Source organism: Amborella trichopoda, chromosome 2, assembly GCF_054954075.1.
Source record: "Amborella trichopoda isolate Santa Cruz 75 chromosome 2, AtrichopodaSantaCruz75HAP2 v2.0, whole genome shotgun sequence".
Classification (NCBI taxonomy): Eukaryota; Viridiplantae; Streptophyta; class Magnoliopsida; order Amborellales; family Amborellaceae; genus Amborella; species Amborella trichopoda.
In genome coordinates, this window is record NC_142337.1 from 58185255 (window position 1) to 58203454 (window position 18200).

Genomic DNA, 18200 nt, shown 5'->3' on the forward strand with positions numbered 1-18200 from the left:
AGGAGCAGGCAAACTTATCTAAAATTAATGTATATATAATGTTATTATCTTAGCTATCACGTACATACCTTGTATTCTACATAATATAATATAATTATTAATTTTTCAGCGAATTTCATCAATTTCAAGTTATTTCTAGTTAAAATGCGATCTTCAGCAAATGAGGATGAATAAAGTCAAAACATTTTTTTAGAAAGATAATTTATATATAAAACGGCTTATAAATTTATCTTAGATAATTTTATAATGAACATTACCAGACAACATATAATCTAGTATCAAGATTAACTTTATTGAAACGGTGAATTATCAGTAATAACAAGTACATTTAACCAGCCTTAAATCTATCTCAATCACAGAGAAACTCATAAAAGTTATAATAATCTACCTAGGACACCATATTTGCCAAAATAACCAATTCTACTCCCACTATGTAAGTTTCCCAATACAAGCAATCCTTCCCACAGAAATCATACATTAAGTAGCAAAATTCATGGGGTTTTCCTATGTTCTACTATTTTTCCGATCTCTGTACAAGAAATCTGTCAAGCATGAGTCTTCTCGGTGCCGCCTTCGACTCCATGCAAATCAAAATCGCGCACCAACTATTAGAAATCTAACACATGATTGCCCAACTCCATGCTCAACATAGATCTCCAACCTTCAACAAATGCAAACACTTGGGAGCTTGTGGGTTATGAACCAATCATGTTACTGTAGAACCTCTCAGACAACAACTCATAACAAAGAACTCTCAAAATTGTGCTAGTTATCTCAAATTTATAATATATTATGTGTAATTTTCCCTTTTCTAAATACAGAGGAAGATTTCCCGGAATTCAGTGAAGAGCCTAAAAACTTCCCTTTTTGGATGAAATAAAGAGCTCCATGGAGGGTATAATAATACTTGGTACAAAATCAAGGATTGGGAGTGGTCTGTTCTGTTCCTGTTTTATAATGAACAATCGTTGCATTCGGAAAATCAGTATTTTACAGAAGTAAAGAAATATGGAGTTAAAATGGAAAAACAGAAAATAGGGAAATCACTAGAAAAAGAGATAAAATCGTAGAAAAGTTTTGGAAATCCACAAGCTCCCAAGTGTTTGCATTTGAAAAAGTATACAACGAGACCATTTACTTCTTGTACAAGGACGTTACGATCACTCTTATCATTTATTTCAAATTGGGTAGTTACAAGAATATCATTAAAGCCTCAACATTAAAAAAAAGTGTTTCGGACTTCATGATTAACCCAAGCATCCAATTTGACATCTAATGACCGGGAGTGATTGCGCTTGTAATAAAGATAAATGGTCTCATTGTATACAATTCATATATATTCCTTTACTTATTGCTTTCAAGTAAGGTGGCAAGGGGCTGGGGCTGGGCCGGGCGAGGCCAAGCCCTATAGGGTTAGGGCTGAGCAAGACCAAAAACCAAATTAAGAAAATACACAAGAAAAAAAAAGAGCGCTGAGTTGAGCTGGGCGAACTGGGATTGCACTTGCCCTAGCTAGGCGCTCAAGCCATAGTTTGTGGCTTAGGCCCCACTTTTTGGGCCGGGCCTGGACGGGCAGCCAGTCCCATTTCTGGCCCTACTTTCAAGGCCTACTTTATGCAAAAGAGGGACCTTCTTAATTCTTTAACCACCTTACCCCCCTTTACTTTTATACGTCGTAACAGATCGTCGGTTAGCAATTAACAATATCTGCCTTTATTTTTTGTAACGACCCGTTTTTTATTGGCTTTTGTTTGGTCGACCCATAACTTTATGAACATGAGAGGAGAGGGCAGCTCTCATGACTATACTTTACTTCTATTTCTTTGATTACATGGGAGGAGTTTTTCAATCCGAAAAGTTTGGGATTATTAAGAATCGGCTAGATGATTATTTTCAAAAGAAAAAAAAATTAAAATTTGAGTTTTTTTTAGTACTTATATCTCACCATCCAAAAATCAGATGGTTTCTATTCAACCTCAAAATATTAGGTTTTTTGAGGTGCATAGAAGATAGAATTAGGAAATTCTTTTCTTGAGGTTATGAAAAGGTTATATGACCAAAATTTGGGATTAATTCTAAGGTTTTACCCGAGGGAGTAAACGGACATTATACTCCTGCGGGAGTATAAATTCTTTGGCCACATTGAATATGGTAGTCTCGCCGGTGAAATAAAACACGTCCCTCGTCAAGCATGCAATCTTGGACTGTTGGACTAAAATGCCCTCTGCCTTAACCAGTAAGCAAAACAAGTGGATGATATACACTAATTAACACAATTTAAGAATAACCGCTGGCCCTCGTGGCACCCGCTGATTGGCTAGCCACTAAGCACGGTCGGTGCCAAAAGTAAAAAGAGAAAACCCGCTGGTCAAGGCGGTTGGGCCACACGCCTTTGGAAAAGTAACCGAACAAACCGGTCAAGTTAGTTAGGGCATTATAATTTTTGGATAAGGGGCAGTTTCGTAATTTGTTGAGGTGGGTCAGTTTTGAAAATTTCTATGTACACTTGGGTAGTTTCTATTGGGCCTGCCTGAGCACTGCCACCTGCTCATTACGCCACCCAGCTTCGAAGAAAGCCTCACAAACTACCAAACCCAACCGCCCAAATTTAATTAATTAAATAATATCACAAATAAAAATTTGCATTTGAATTTTTTTTTTTTTTTTTAAAAAAAAAACTTCTTCTCATGCCCACCATTTATTACCTTAAATCATTAGAAGTTTATGGATAAAACAGTAATAGAGTGCAGATAATAAGTTATTGATGTTAATGTAATTTAAGAAAAAGAACTGAAAATAAAAACAAGATTCATAACATTCTTCACCACATTTCATTTATCTGGTGGATTCTTCATTCTTTGTTCTTAATCTTCTTTGATAATAATGATAACAAATAATAATGCAACTTGTTTCCACCAGATTTCTTTTGTTTCTGGTGGCTTCTGCACGATTTGATCAAATTTTCAATGATAATGATGACACCAATAAAACTATTGAGATTAGTTTTAATAATGGTCATAAATTATATGACTAGAAAAACCCATATATTTTTGAGTTTCGGTTGTCTTGGAAATGAGAAAGACTGCACAAGAATCTGAAGATTTATACAGAGTCACTGTCCATGCATACAACTGGTTGGTTGTCTTTATATTTGGGTTCTGTGATCACTTTGAAATGGTATCAAATTCCCTCAAAGCAATTGCCTCTCCTTATCTAGAATCTCCATTGGTCATTCACTCACTCCATTGTCAATCACCTCTCTCTAGTTACCTATAAATTCATCAAGTTCCTCTCTGGTTTTCAACAAACTTAAGCTTTCAAACCATTTCCCTGACCCCCCCTTCATTGTCTCTTTTCCTCAGTCAACCCAACTTGTTAAAACCATTCTGTTTTTAATATTTGGTTTGTGAGTTTCAAAACTTGGTTCTGTTTCCTTTATGCTGGGGCTGAATCTGTTTAAATATTTTATGCTGTTTTTGGTGCTTGTCCTTTCCAAATTTAGCTCCATTGTCGAGTTGAACTAGGGTTTCAGCTTTTGAGTTTGGCCTAGAAACACTCGTTCTTCATTTCTCTTCAACCCCAAAAGAAAAAACATAGATTTCCATCTACTTTTGTACTAGTCTTGAGTGCCTCTATTTGTTTCAATCTGTTGTAAAATAATTCAAGTTTTTACGAGTCCTCTAAATTTTGGGTTTTGTAATTTTGATTCTGATCTTTGATCCCATTCTCTCACTGCCGTGTTTTTCGCGGTCATGGCACCCCCAAATGAAATTTCCAATTCAGCTAGCAACTTTGCCCCCATAATTGGTCCTCCCTCATGTTTTTCACTGTCAAATGGAAAACTAAGTGTCAATGGAGTCACACTTCTCTCTGAGGTCCCAAGTAATGTTTCCTTCACTAATTTCTCTTCCATCTGCAAATCTTCAGATGCCCCTTTCTCTCTCTTCTACCAAGTTCAGTCAAGGGTTCACAAGGGTGGTTTTCTAGGATTTACCAAAGCTGAAGAATCAGATAGGCACATGAATTCCCTTGGTAAATTCACAAATAGAAACTTTTTAAGCATTTTCAGGTTCAAGACGTGGTGGTCTACCATGTGGGTTGGGAAAAATGGATCAGATATACAGATAGAAACTCAATGGGTAGTCTTAGAAGTCCCTGAAATACGGTCATATGTCCTAATCCTCCCATTAATTGAAGGCCACTTTAGGTCAGCCCTTCATCCAGGACCCAATGGCCATGTCATGATCTGCCCTGAAAGTGGTTCTACCCAAGTAAAGACTTCATCTTTCTCTTCTTGTGCCTATATTCATATCAGTGACAACCCTTACAACCTAATGAAAGAAGGCTATAGTGCAGCTAGAGTCCATTTGAACACATTTAAGCTCATAGAGGAGAAAACAGTCCCCTCCCTCGTTGATAAGTTTGGGTGGTGTACTTGGGATGCTTTCTACCTTACCGTGAACCCCATAGGAATTTGGCATGGGCTAAAGGAATTTTCAGATGCAGGGTTATCACCCAGGTTTCTGATTATCGATGATGGGTGGCAAAGCGTAAGTTTAGATGGTGAGCCTCCACTTCAAGATGCCAAAAACCTTGTTTTGGGGGGAACCCAAATGACTGCTAGGCTCTATCGATTTGAGGAATGTGACAAGTTTAAAAGTTATAAGTCAGGGACCATGCTAGGCCCTAATGCCCCTTCCTTTGATCCCAAGAAGCCAAAAATGCTCATAGCTAAGGCTATAGAGGTCGAGCATGCAGAGAAACACAGGGACAAAGCAGCTGAAGAGGGTGTCACTGATCTTTCTAGCTTTGAAACTAAAATCAAGGCTTTGAAGAGAGAATTAGACGAAATGTATGATGGAGATGAGGAGGGGACGGTTTCCACAGGGAACAAGAGCTGTGGAAACTGTTGCAAGTTGGAGAAAACAGGCATGAAGGCTTTTACTGATGATTTGAGAACAAAATTCAAAGGTTTGGATGATGTTTATGTGTGGCAAGCTCTTGCTGGAGCTTGGGGAGGTGTTAGGCCGGGGGCCACCCATCTTGATTCAAAGGTGATCCCTACCAAACTTTCTCCTGGCCTTGATGGAACAATGACTGATCTAGCAGTGGTGAAGATAGTAGAGGGAGGAATCGGGTTGGTTAACCCCAAGCAGGCGGATGATTATTATGATTCGATGCATTCATATCTCTCTAAAGTTGGAATCACGGGGGTGAAAGTGGATGTCATTCATGTAAGCTTTTCTTATTCAGTAATTTAGCACTGTTCGATTCCTTTCTGTTGCATCTGTGATATATTCGTTTTGGTGCAAAATATCAGCTATTAAGTCTTCTACTAATTCTTTTATTTTCATTTAGTTCCTTTCTTCTTATTCTGTAATTTATATATTTTATGTCAAAATGTATAAAGTCATAAGTGTGTATGGTTTTGGAGTTAACAGACACTTGAGTATGTATCGGAGGATTATGGAGGCCGGGTGCAACTTGCAAAGGCTTACTATGAAGGATTGACGAAGTCACTTGTGAAGAATTTCAAAGGGAGTGGCCTGATCTCAAGTATGCAACAGTGCAATGATTTCTTCTTCCTCGGAACCAAGCAAATCTCTATAGGAAGAGTGGGTGAGTAAATCTTGAGATACATCATTATTCTCAGTCAAGTGATGACTTCTACTGTTTTTCTTATGTTTTCTTCTGATTAATCTAAAGAACTCCAATTAAGTATTCAAAAAATAGTTTCCATGAAATAATCCAATTTATTCATCAACTTGTCATCTTGTAAATTTGGAGTGGGAGAGAGAGGAAGATGATTGGTGAATACAATATGATTTTGTTTTCCATATTTTTTTAACATGGTGATATGTTTAATGGAATCAGGGGATGATTTCTGGTTCCAAGACCCAAATGGAGATCCAATGGGTGTGTATTGGTTGCAAGGTGTTCATATGATTCACTGTGCATACAATAGCATGTGGATGGGTCAGATCATACAACCAGACTGGGATATGTTTCAATCTGATCATCTTTGCGCCAAGTTTCATGCTGGTTCAAGGGCCATATGTGGTGGTCCTGTTTATGTGAGTGACTCAGTTGGGGGGCATGGCTTTGATCTCATGAAGCAGCTGGTTTTCCCTGATGGAACCATACCACGGTGCCAGCACTTTGCTCTCCCCACAAGAGATTGTCTCTTCAAGAACCCACTTTTCGATGGCGAAACCATCCTCAAGATTTGGAACTTGAACAAGGTAATATTATAAGAACCCACTTTTCTGAAATATATTAGCTTGAATAGAACGATTTTATTTAAAAAGAAGAAAAGTGAGGTGGGTAACCTGGTTAGGAGCCACTTTATTCAAACAGTGAGACAGTTATTTGATTGTGGAAAAGTTTTAGTTAGTGTGGTCTGGGTTCTTTGATGTGAACAGGACAAGGACGACTTCTTCCAGGCATTTTGAACATTGATCCCATGAAAGGAAGAAACACACACACACAAAAGAAAATTAAGAAAAAATCCTGCATTCTTTTGAGCTTAACCCTCACAAACTCATCCTTCTTACGATTCCTCTCTTTTTCTCTCCCACTTTACAGTTTAGCGGTGTTGTCGGTGCGTTTAACTGCCAAGGAGCAGGGTGGGATCCCAAGGAACAGAGGATCAAAGGCTACTCTCAATGTTACAAGCCAATGTCCAGTTCAGTTTGTGTCCAAGACATAGAATGGGACCAGAAAGAGGAATTGTCCGAGATGGGTGAGTCCGAAGAATTCATAGTCTATCTCAACCAAGCCGAAAAGTTTGTCATCCTGAACTCCAAAACTGAGCAAATCAAAGCCACAATTCAGCCATCTACCTTTGAAATCTTCACCTTTGTTCCCCTCAAAACCCTCAAAAGCTCTCTCAAATTTGCTCCCATTGGCCTCACAAACATGTTCAACAGTGGGGGAACCATTGGAGAACTGTGCTATGGAGATGATGCCAGAGTTGAGATTAAGGTTAAAGGAGGTGGCAAATTTTTGGCATATTCTAGTGAGAAGCCTAAGGTGTGTATATTGAATGGTAGGGGACTGGGGTTTGAGTGGTCTGGTGATGGGAAGTTGACAATCGATTTGGAATGGAAGGAAGGGGTCATGTCTCATCTGGTTTTTGGCTTTTGAGGAGGCATCACTTCTTTCCTGATTTTACATTATGTTCGCAAGTGTCAGGCATGGGTAAGCATCGATGTCTCCATGCATCGTGTCTTTTAAGCCCAAATTAAATAAGTGCTTTTCATTTTTCTCTGTTTTTTTTTTTTTCATCTATATGTAACTTTTGCTTGGGGGGTTGATGAATATAATATAATCTCCTATTGCACTATGGCAATTATAATTTGTGGGTGGTTCAATCTGTATGGTAGCCTTCTCTCTCTCTTTCCACATAAAGTTTATTGCAGTGTTTGGAAATTTGTCGACCCCTCCGATCAGAATTGGGAGAGAGGTAATTCTGGATGGGAAATCCCTACTTTTTAAAATTTGTATTCTTTTTTAAATTTCTTTATGAAGTGTAGCCTGATTAGACTCTAGAATTGGCTAGTTCAAACAGGGAGAATGGGAATCGGAATCGGAATCGGAATCGGAGGTGTGTTGATTCAAGGCCCAATCCTTTAAACCAATGGTTTAAAAAGCGGATCGGTGACCCCGATCGGACACTTCAAAAATCAATCCGGATTGGCGAATCGGCGATTCGGATCGAGAATAGGCTGAATTGGTCAGATTAAAGCTTCAAAAAAATCGAAAAAATTATTAAAATTCATTATAAATATTGTTTTGTAGGAATTCAATAAGAAATGAGGGTACTCCATTAAGAATTTTCATTTTTTTACATGAATATGCGAATATTGATATGTTCTTTTCCTGTATGAACTACTATTTACCTTTTAATTTACATCACACAAAAGGATAAACATAGAATTATCATGGAATAAGTATATCAACATACATGGACTACAATAAAGCATACAATTAGTAACATACGATCTAAAAAAAAAATGACAGACTACGTCGTTCTTCTTCTTCGTGGTCACGCTAGTGCCACGATTTTTTTACAATGATATTTACTTTAATTCCTCACGATAATACAATTTAACAACATATATTTTTTGCGTTCAAAATTTTAAAAATTGAAAATACATTTTTAATGCAAAACTACATTAAAAATAGAATATAGTTTTGCATTAGAAATATAATCACATGTATGTTTTTGCATAAATATTCTATCAACATGCAATTTTTTCAACAAAAACTTTAACAATAAAAATTAAAAATATGGTTTAATACCTCGTGATAATCAAAACCTAGTCACTATTTTTACATCTTTTCAGAAAATCACAATTTTTCAAAAAAAATCGATCATGTACTAAAAAAAAACCAAAAAAGAACAATTCTTCACAGAGCCACCTAACATCAGTCATTCAAACTAAAAAATGCATTAACAACAAATTAAAAAAAATACAGTTTTGCATTAAAAATATAATAACATGCATTTTTTTGCATAAATAATCTATCAACATACAATTTTTTCTACAAAAACTTTAACAAAAAAAATTAAAAATATGGTTTAATACCTCATGATAATAAAAACCTGGTCACTATTTACACATTTTTTCGAAAAATCACGATTTTTCAAAAAAAATCAATCATGTATTAAAAAAAAAAAACAAAAAAAAACAATTCTTCACAGAGCCACCTAACATCAGTCATTCCAACTCAAAAATGCATTACCAACAAATTCAAAAAATACAGTTTTGCATTAAAAATATAATAACATGCATTTATTTGCATAAATAATCTATCAACATACAATTTTTTCAACAAAAACTTTAACAATAAAAATTAAAAATATGGTTTAATACTTCATGATAATCAAAACCTGGTCACGATTTTCACATCTTTTAGGAAAACCGTCATTTTTCTAAAACTTCGATCAAGGATAAAAAATTAAAAAAACAACAAACTCAAACAATAAAAATTAAAAATATGGTTTAATACCTCATGATAATCAAAACCTTGTCACGATTTTCACATCTTTTCGAAAAATCACAAATTTTTAAAAAAATTGATCATGGATTACCAAAAAAAAAAAAAAGAGTCTATTCTTCACAGAGCCACCTTACATCAGCCATTTCAACTCAAAGTCCACCTTCAAACGAATAAATTACATCCAATTGAGTATATTTTTTGATAAATAACAATATAAAAAATCAAAACCCTAAATTATGAACACATTATCATCAATAAATCAAATCAAATCAATTAAATTGAACAAAAAAAAAGAAAAACGCAGTTCTTCACAGACAACAGTCATTGAATCTAAAAAATGAAGCTCAAATTGAATAAATCAGATTAAATTGAATACATCTGATTATAAACAAGACTATAACGATTAAAAACCCTAGAAATCTAACACATTATTTGTAATATATCGTGGACAATAGATCGAAAGGCGGAAAAAAAAAAAAAAAAAACAGCATAAATTTTTTTTCACAAACATCACTGTGTTCTTCTAAAAAACCAGGCTGTAATTGAGTAAATTAAATAAAATTGAATATAGTAAATGATAAAAGACACGATAAAGATTTAAAACCTTACAAATTTAACTGATTATTTTCAAAATATAGATAGAAATTGATCAAATGGCGGGAAAAAAAAAAAAACGCAGAGTTCTTACCTGGTTTCGTGAACCCGTGGCTTCAATATCCAAATTACTCTATTTTTTTCAAAGATTATCACAAATTCATAACAGAATTTTTTGATGAACACATTTACGATCAATATGCCTCAAAATTTTCACAGATTCATGCCCTATTTGACATGAAACAAAAGGAAAAGCAGAAACCCTAAAACCCGCAACTTTCATGATCCAAAAACATGAAATTTCTCCACCATTTAATCCATGAAAAGGCTGAAAACAGCTACATAAAGCCTGAATATTGGATCACATGGCAAAAAAAAGAAGAAAAATGATAAAAAAATGACAAAATTTGAAGAAACCCGTGAAGAACACTGTGCAGCCCGTGTTCTTCACGGGACTCATCGATTCCGCATAGTGAATCGGTGAGTCACTGTACAGAAAATCCCGGTTCTCTTTGGAACCGGGCGATTCCATGTATTATGCCGGAACCGGCATGCCGATTCTCGAGTCGAGCTAGGCGAGTCCGGTTTGACTCGGCATTTTTTAAAACCCTGCTTTAAACCAGTGGTTTAAAAAATGGATCAGTGGCCCGGATCGGGCACCCCAAAACCCATCCGGATCAGTGAATCGGCGATCCGGATCGGAAATCAACCGAATCGGTTGGATTAAGCTTAAAAAAAATCTAAAAAAATTATTAAAATTCATTATAAATGTTGTTCTTTAGGAATCCAATAAGAAATCGAGGTACTACATTATTATTTTTTATTTTTTTTATCAATATATGAATATTGAGATGTTTTTTCTTTGTATGAATTTATTTTTATTATTAAATTTACATCACACAAAAGAAAAATCATAGAATTATCATAGATGAAGTATATAATTATAGATGGAGTATCATAAAGTATGGTTTTAATCGATAAAAAATGGCCACCAAAATCTTGAATTGGTGGAGAACATTATATATTGAAATTGAACTTGTTGGTTTACATTTTATAATAATTTTAGTATACAAATAATAGCATATCCAACATCTTATTTTTTTACAATAAATATTTGTTGTATTACCTTTGATCTTTTTTTTTTGACAAAAACCTTTTATTTCTTATGACAATAACTTTTTATTTATTTTTTTTACAAGAAATGCTTGTCATATTATTATTATTATTATTTTTTAACAACAACCTTTTTTCTTTTCTTTTTTTTACAAGGAATACTTGTTGTATAACCTTTTTTTTTTTTTTACAAGAACCTTATATTTTTTTACAATAAATTTTTATTTTTTGGCAAGAAAAAGAAATTTTGTTGTATTACCTTTTTTTTTACAAGAACCTTATATTTGTTTTACAGTAAGCTTTTATTTTTTGACAAGAAATTTTTTTTTGTTGTATTACTCTTTTTTTTTTTGACAAAAACCTTATATTTTTTTTTAACAAAAAATATATTTTTTTATAAAAAACTTTTATTTTTTTTGTAAAAGAAAATTATTTTGTAAAAAGGAAAAAATTAATTTGTTTGTAAATGAATAATGGCACTTAGGCAGGAATTGTTCCCGCAATGTCCAACACACTAAAGCAACGATCTAACCACCACATTAAATGTTAACTTATGATATAAAAAGGTCACTCAATACTTATATCATATTTCTTTCTGAGCTATTACCTTGGCACAATTGTCCTACATCGAACCCACAGAACAAATTTGGTAAGAATAAATAGTCTTCTACTACTAAAGCTAGTCGTTGACGAAACACACGTAGCAGTGTGGGTTTGTGATGGAGCACGTGTTTTTTACAATGGGTACCCATGGGGTCTGCCGATTCCCGAGTCGAACCGAGACGATTCCGGTTCGACTCACCGAGTTTTCAAACCCTGCGATTCCCAATATGGAATGGTTTGGAAATCGCCTGGTTCTCTCTAAACATGGCGATTCTCGGTATTGTAGTGGAACTGGCACGGGGTCTGCCGATTCTCGAGTCGAACCGGGGCAAGTCCGGTTCGATTCAACGAGTTTTCAAACCCTGCTTACCCTGCTTTAAACACTGGTTTATGGTCTTCAAGTTGACTATCTTTAAAAACCGGGCTTGGGCTTAGAAAAGGTTATTTTGGTCTTTTTTTTCTTTTCCTTGGGATGAAGGGTGGTAAGCATATCATGAAAAATAGTAAGGCAATTTTGAGTTAATACACTGAACTATCTGTTTTGATACGCGTGTTATTCAGCTCCCTTTTCAGTGATTGTTCAGTTTCCGTATCTTGTTTTGATATGCACTTTGGGAAAGGAAGCATAACTATTCCCTAGATTTTGGAGATTTGTCCCTTTTTTCCCTAAAATTTGAGAGGCGTTTTTGAGAATTTGAGGCATTGTATATTATAAAAAGGAAAGATTAGAGCCCACTTCAAAATTTTCACTAGAAGAGGTTGATTTGATGCTCAAGTATTTTCAAATTGATCATCTCGACATCAAGATGCATGGACATGAGAAAACAATGGATTTTAAGGTTTGGAAATAGTGCATCTTGTAATATATTTTTGGAAAGTTAATTTTTGAAAATAGTCAATTTTTGAGATTTTCAAATTTTCATAGATCCTCTTGATCTACACTATTTTTGGTGCTTTAAATTTTATATTTAAGGATGAAACATATTTCAAGGCGTCAAAAAAATTTCAGTATCAAAACCACATTTCTCGACCCTCTTTGAAGGTGGGCTCTACTTTGATTGTTTAGAGCCTCGGCTCTATACAAACCACACCCTTATAAAAAACGCCTCCAAATTTTAGATTTATGAAAATCTTCAAATATTATGGTCGACAAACTTCTTTATGAGTTCATCCCTTCAACATGTTCAAAGTGTAGAAGGGTGGGTCACAAGTCTGAGTTATGTCGCTCGATTTTACCTCTAAAGAGTTCAGCAAAGCGTAAGATTTGTCTCATATAGCGCCAGTCAACATGAATTTCTCTTATATTGCCATTCTCTAAGATTTGTCTCATATAGCGCCAGTCAACATGAATTTCTCTTATATAGCCATTCTCTCCTAGCTTCGGATGCCAGTTCAGAGCTTTTGAGAGAATGTTTCCCGGTTGCATTAGGAGAGGGAGGAGGCCTGTAACAGAAATTTAGAACTTATGGTGGTGTCGATGCCTAGAAGTGAGTCCAACCAAGTTTCATCGAAATCCTTCTTTCAATCATGCTTTGATAAGAAAGAGGTCATTCAAATAGGAAATGACTCTATAAAATAATTAAAAGTCATAACACACTACCCCATTTTTCTTGAAAACCCAAAAACATCATTTATACATTCTTTTTAGTGGGTTTTTTTTTAAAAAAATTTCATAAAGCCAGGTTTGCCGAATATGGCTGATCCACCAATCAAAATTGCCGATCCACCAATGCAGATCAGTTTTCCAAATGGCTGACCTAGATCGCCAATCCGGACATTCAAAGATTGCTTTACATACATATTCATATTTTCTCCCTCTACAAAAACCTAAATAGAAAAGATCACCCACGTTAGGCCTCTCTTTTCCATGCTTTGGGAATTAGAAATCATCTCATTTAGAAGGAAGTTACATCTCCCATAGATCAGGAAACGCTTAATTAATATGATATACCTTCATACTAACAAGAAACTCTAATATCCAAATGATTGTTAAAGATTTCGGGTTCCATGAATGTAAAACACATAGCTTCAATCTAGTATTCTTTATCTTGAGAAGTTTTCATTCAATGATTTACGTATGGACCCTAAAATGTTAGTTAAAATACAAAATGCTTCGTTTATAAGCAGAAATTACAAAGAAAGTTGACCAACCAATCTTCTTTTATTTTATTTTTCAAAATTGTTCTTTGGTCAATTCAAATTTTGATTTTTTTAATTATTTTTTTTAGTTCTTTCGTTAGTAGGGCAGTGCCTTAAAGCTTGGGGCACTGCACTACTAACGAAAAACTAAATAAAAATAAAAAAATCAAACTTTGGGTTGGCCGAAAGGCAATTTTTGAAAAAATAAAAAAATGTGGGTTGAAATACCTTTTTTGTAATTTTCACCTATTAGTTGAGCATTTTATATTTTACCTAAAACTTTATAGTCGATATGTAAATAAATCACTCTTCTTATTAATTTGCCTCGAGCAATTGTTAGCCCTATCAATTACTAATCATCATGTAAATTCAAGCCCCAAGGGAGAATATTACCCACTAGAAGACCATTTTCTATTCAATTCACATGTCAAATCGGCATCAATATAACAAAGGCAACATTTAAATCCACTCATAGTAACAAATGCCACAATTAGAGTTCCTCTCAAATAACAAATGATCCACTTCACACCAATCTTGTGATATTAATCATGATTTGAAATATTTTTATTTATAATGCATATTGCTTATGCTATGTCAGATCTGATGCTAATTATAAATAAAGATGATGCTCTCTTCTATTGATGAATATGGTACTTAAGACGTTTGTGTCTTTATGCTTCGTTACTAGGACATTATTTTGGCAACAACTTTATGTGCACAAGAAAAGTAATTGTTAATTGGTTTAACATTTTGCATATTGACGTGTCACAAAACCTTTTTAACTTATCTCTTTTAATTTAATAGGATTTTCCTATTTTTCCTATCTAGAAGTATATTTGTCCTAAGAAATTTGTCTATAGCTTCCAAATTCCCTAATCAATTGAGCATTAAGAATTAGTAATAATTTTTTTACACGGGTATGCAACAATCATGTCATCGATAATATACAATAACAAGATAATAAAGCTCTTATCACTAATAGTCACTTTTGTGAAACTGCTGCATGTGAATTGTAATTGATGAATTGGTTTTTCACAGTTAGATTGGGAATCCGAGAGTCACAACTCTTCGTCCAACAACTGCAATACAAAGTCACACTGGGTGAAGGCGAAATGATATTTTCTCTCTCTACAAATGGGGCGTAATTTCCTCTTATTACTTACAAATTTTTCAACTATACTTTCTGTCCTTGTGTGAACTTTCGCTATTTAAAAAAAAAAAAAAAAGATAACTTTGATGTTCTAGATCTTGCGGTAATTATACATTTGTACATGCAAGTTAGTATTAGGATATTATGTTTCTTTATATCCGGATGAGAAACTTTCTTGGAGAAGTTAGATGTACAATGACCATCCTGAGCAAGACGCAAATTTAACGAAGTTTTGAGAACTAAAGATGTACACAAATATAACAAAGTTTTTATGCCTGACAACATAAAGATTGTTGATTCCTTGTATTACCCACAAATAAGAGTTTTTGAAAGCTTTGCAGTCTTTTACCCCTTTCACTCACCTTTTTTTGAACGATAACATAGATCTTCCATTAAATTAAAATAAAATAAAAGAAGTACAAGGTACACACAAAATGTCACTGAAAAGAAGTGACCATTCAAAGGACTGTGAACTCCTCCTTTAAAAAGAGCATCTGCAACTTTCATTTGCCTCACGGTAGCAATGTTGAATAACTGTAAAGGTATTTGATAAAATATCCTGAATCTCATGAAAGATTTTCCTTAGCCTCCAAGAAATATTGGCTTCATCCTTGCTCCAGGCAGTAACATTTGCCGAATCTCTTTCTATATTTTTACTGCCTTCTAAACTTTGGCAAGTCCAAGGTGGAATATTGAGTAATTTTTAGGGGTGACAACGGGTTCAGCCGAGCCGGACCCGACCCAAAAATGAATATATATATATATATATATATATATATATATATATATATATATATATATATAAAGTATTGTGTTAAATATATTAATGTACTATTTAAATATTCTAACTATAAGTGTGTGGTTCGTATAAAGCCGAGGCTCTAAACAATCCACGTAAAGTACACCTACAAATAGTATCAAGAAATGTGATTTCAATACTGAAAATCTTTGTGATAGACATAAAATATATTTTCATATCTAATTATAAAATTTAATGCTTCAAAAATAGTGTAGATAGAGCACATTTATAAACAATTGAAAATGTTGAAAATTGACGGTCAAAAAATGCGTCCCAAGATGCCCTATTTCCAAAACTTGAAATCCATTTTTTTATCATGACCATGCATCTTGAGGTCGAGATGATCATTTGAAGACATTTGGGCATCCAAACAACCTCTTCTAGTGAAATTTTTGATGTACACCCCAATTTGATTGTTTAGAGCCTCACACTTATATAAACTTTTTCCAAACTAAAGATACATAATTATATTTATTAAATATTATTAAAATAATATATATTAAATATTTATTAAATAATAATACTATTCACATTGGTCCCAGATTCGGTCCTATTTTTGGACCCATACTCGGACCCGGGTCAGGTTTGGGTCCATTGCCACCCCTACTATTTCAACACCGGATTGTAAAAGACGAAAGTGCCTCATGTTCCAGTTTCTTCTTGCTTTCTTCATGGCACTTTAACTTTGGTGTCCATTTCAAATCATTTTCAATATTATCTTCAAGTTAGGTGAAATCTATCCTTCGGTAGGTCATCTATGATTCTAACATTCACATTATGGTGTGGCCTTGCAGCCCGTCACAATTTAAATCGAACGATCAGGATGCAACCAGCACATATCTTACACCCCATCATGAACCAAATCAAACGGTCAGGATCTGATCTAGCCCAGCTTGTGCGTCGACCCCAGGAAACCAGACATTAATACATGTTGGTAGTTACGTGCACATGGCAGTTTCCTAACCGTCCTATAATAAAATACCATTTCTAAGAATAATAATCAAAAGAAAAAGAAAAGCTACAATAAAATAACATTAGTAATAATAATAATCAAAAGAAAAAGAAAAGGTCAATTTACTGTTTCAATTAACAAAGCGTCGAGTGTTGGATAGTGTTTGTTGAAGATTTGGTTTGATTTGCAGTCCCCACTTCTCCCTAATGGCCCAAATTTTTGGATATGGAGTTTTGTCCCCATTTGGGAGAATATATAGTTTCTAGAACTCAATTTAGTTTGAAATTTTGGACCAAAATTCCGTGTCTAAGGCAAACCCTATTTCTTGTTGACTAGGGCTAAGAAAATTCGACATTTATGTTGGTTTCAAAGACGCACTTAGATTCTTGCTTGAACAAGAATATGGACTATTTGAATAGGGTTTTGTTAGGGTAATTTTTTCCTTAATGTAAACAATTTTTTTAACACTTGTTACATGTGCCCTACAATATTGTAACTTTTTAGTTTAGCGGTATTTTAAGTAATTAATCAAGGAGAAAATATAAAATTTTAATAAATAGAGAAATATTTATTAACTATAGTAGATAATGACATCATCTACATAAATTGTGACATTACCTGTATAGAGCACTAATTGCTTTTAATAACCTAGAATGCCTAGAGATTATATGATATATTTGGTTCATCCCAAATATATCACATCTAGAGGCATGATAAAAATAAAATATATTGATGCGACTTGTTTTGGATATAAAAGGTACCTTTCTAACCCCCATGATTATGCAATGTTAAATTGTTAATCATCTTTGTTAAGCCCAATCTCCCGACTGACATTTCTCCTTTTCTTTTTTTAACATTAAAAAAATTTAGAATACAAGCTTAAAAAAATAGAGTTAGCATTTGGATCTCCCAACTGATATTGCTAATCACCAATCTCTTTCTCACAGCTAAACCATTGTCAAGAAGAGAATACTAAGAGCAAAACCACGACTCTCTTTGAAGGGGGATAGCACCTAAAATCTCCAGCTAAACCATTGCCACAAAGAGAACATTAAGAGAAAAACCACAACTTAATCTTTAAAGAAGATACCACCTAAAATCACTATGACAATTGTTTCTCTATAAGAAACTAATGCAGAGAAGATGAGAAAAAAATAATTAAAATAAAAAAAATATAAAAAGATGAGATAATATACTCTCTCTTAGGTTTGCAAGAAAGCCCAATCTAAAGATCTCCCCACAATATCAAAACAATTTCTTTCTTCTCAAAATAACTTTGTTTCAAAGAATGACATCTTTTTCTCTAAATACAACTAAAATAATTACTAAAAAATAAGATCAAAAGAAAAACTAACAAAAACCTCATCTCCCCACATTTTTTCTCTCTCTATCTTCCGTGTTTTTCTCTTTTAACCACATGTAAATCTTTCTTTTTCTCAATCCAATGTGAGCCTTCTTAAAAATCTCTCTCTACATCAATTCATCATTGTCCAAGCCTTATCCTAATGATCTGGGGTCAGCTATAGGCTTAGGATTCAAGATAAGATGTAGCAAAGTTTTATGTTGAATGCTTACCTAACGGAATTCACCTTTTTTGCCCTAGCCTTGGATGGCTAAGGAAAACTTTAAGGTCCTCACTTTTATTAGGTTATGAATATAAAAAATCCCTTTTAACTCTGTCATATCTCTTTTGTAACCAATAATATCAGACAAAAATAACCTTAAACTTAAAAAACTAACAATAGCAAAATAAAAAAAAAAATTCAAAAACTCATTGCATCATTCTCCAAGGGTTGGAAGAAGCTCGACCTCGAACTTGACGATTTAAGCTCATCTAATAGTGT

At 34.0% G+C, this 18200-nt stretch overlaps 1 protein-coding gene across 1 annotated transcript; it reads left to right on the forward strand.

The window, feature by feature from the left end:
* Positions 1-3048: 3048 nt before the first annotated feature.
* STS (stachyose synthase) lies at positions 3049-7351 on the forward strand. The gene is made up of 4 exons (XM_006841395.4): positions 3049-5234; positions 5442-5619; positions 5875-6242; positions 6586-7351. Exons 1-4 carry the CDS (start codon positions 3753-3755, stop codon positions 7144-7146), a joined length of 2589 nt encoding a protein of 862 aa, XP_006841458.1. The 5' UTR covers positions 3049-3752; the 3' UTR covers positions 7147-7351.
* The last annotated feature ends 10849 nt before the right edge of the window (positions 7352-18200 follow it).

Excerpts from the sequence above, each read along its gene's own strand:
- STS (XM_006841395.4), top strand. The coding sequence starts at position 3,753 with ATGGCACCCCCAAATGAAATTTCCAATTCAGCTAGCAACTTTGCCCCC. Across the intron at positions 5,235-5,441 it reads TGAAAGTGGATGTCATTCAT|ACACTTGAGTATGTATCGGA; the intron begins GTAAGCTTTTCT and ends TGGAGTTAACAG. Across the intron at positions 5,620-5,874 it reads AATCTCTATAGGAAGAGTGG|GGGATGATTTCTGGTTCCAA; the intron begins GTGAGTAAATCT and ends TAATGGAATCAG.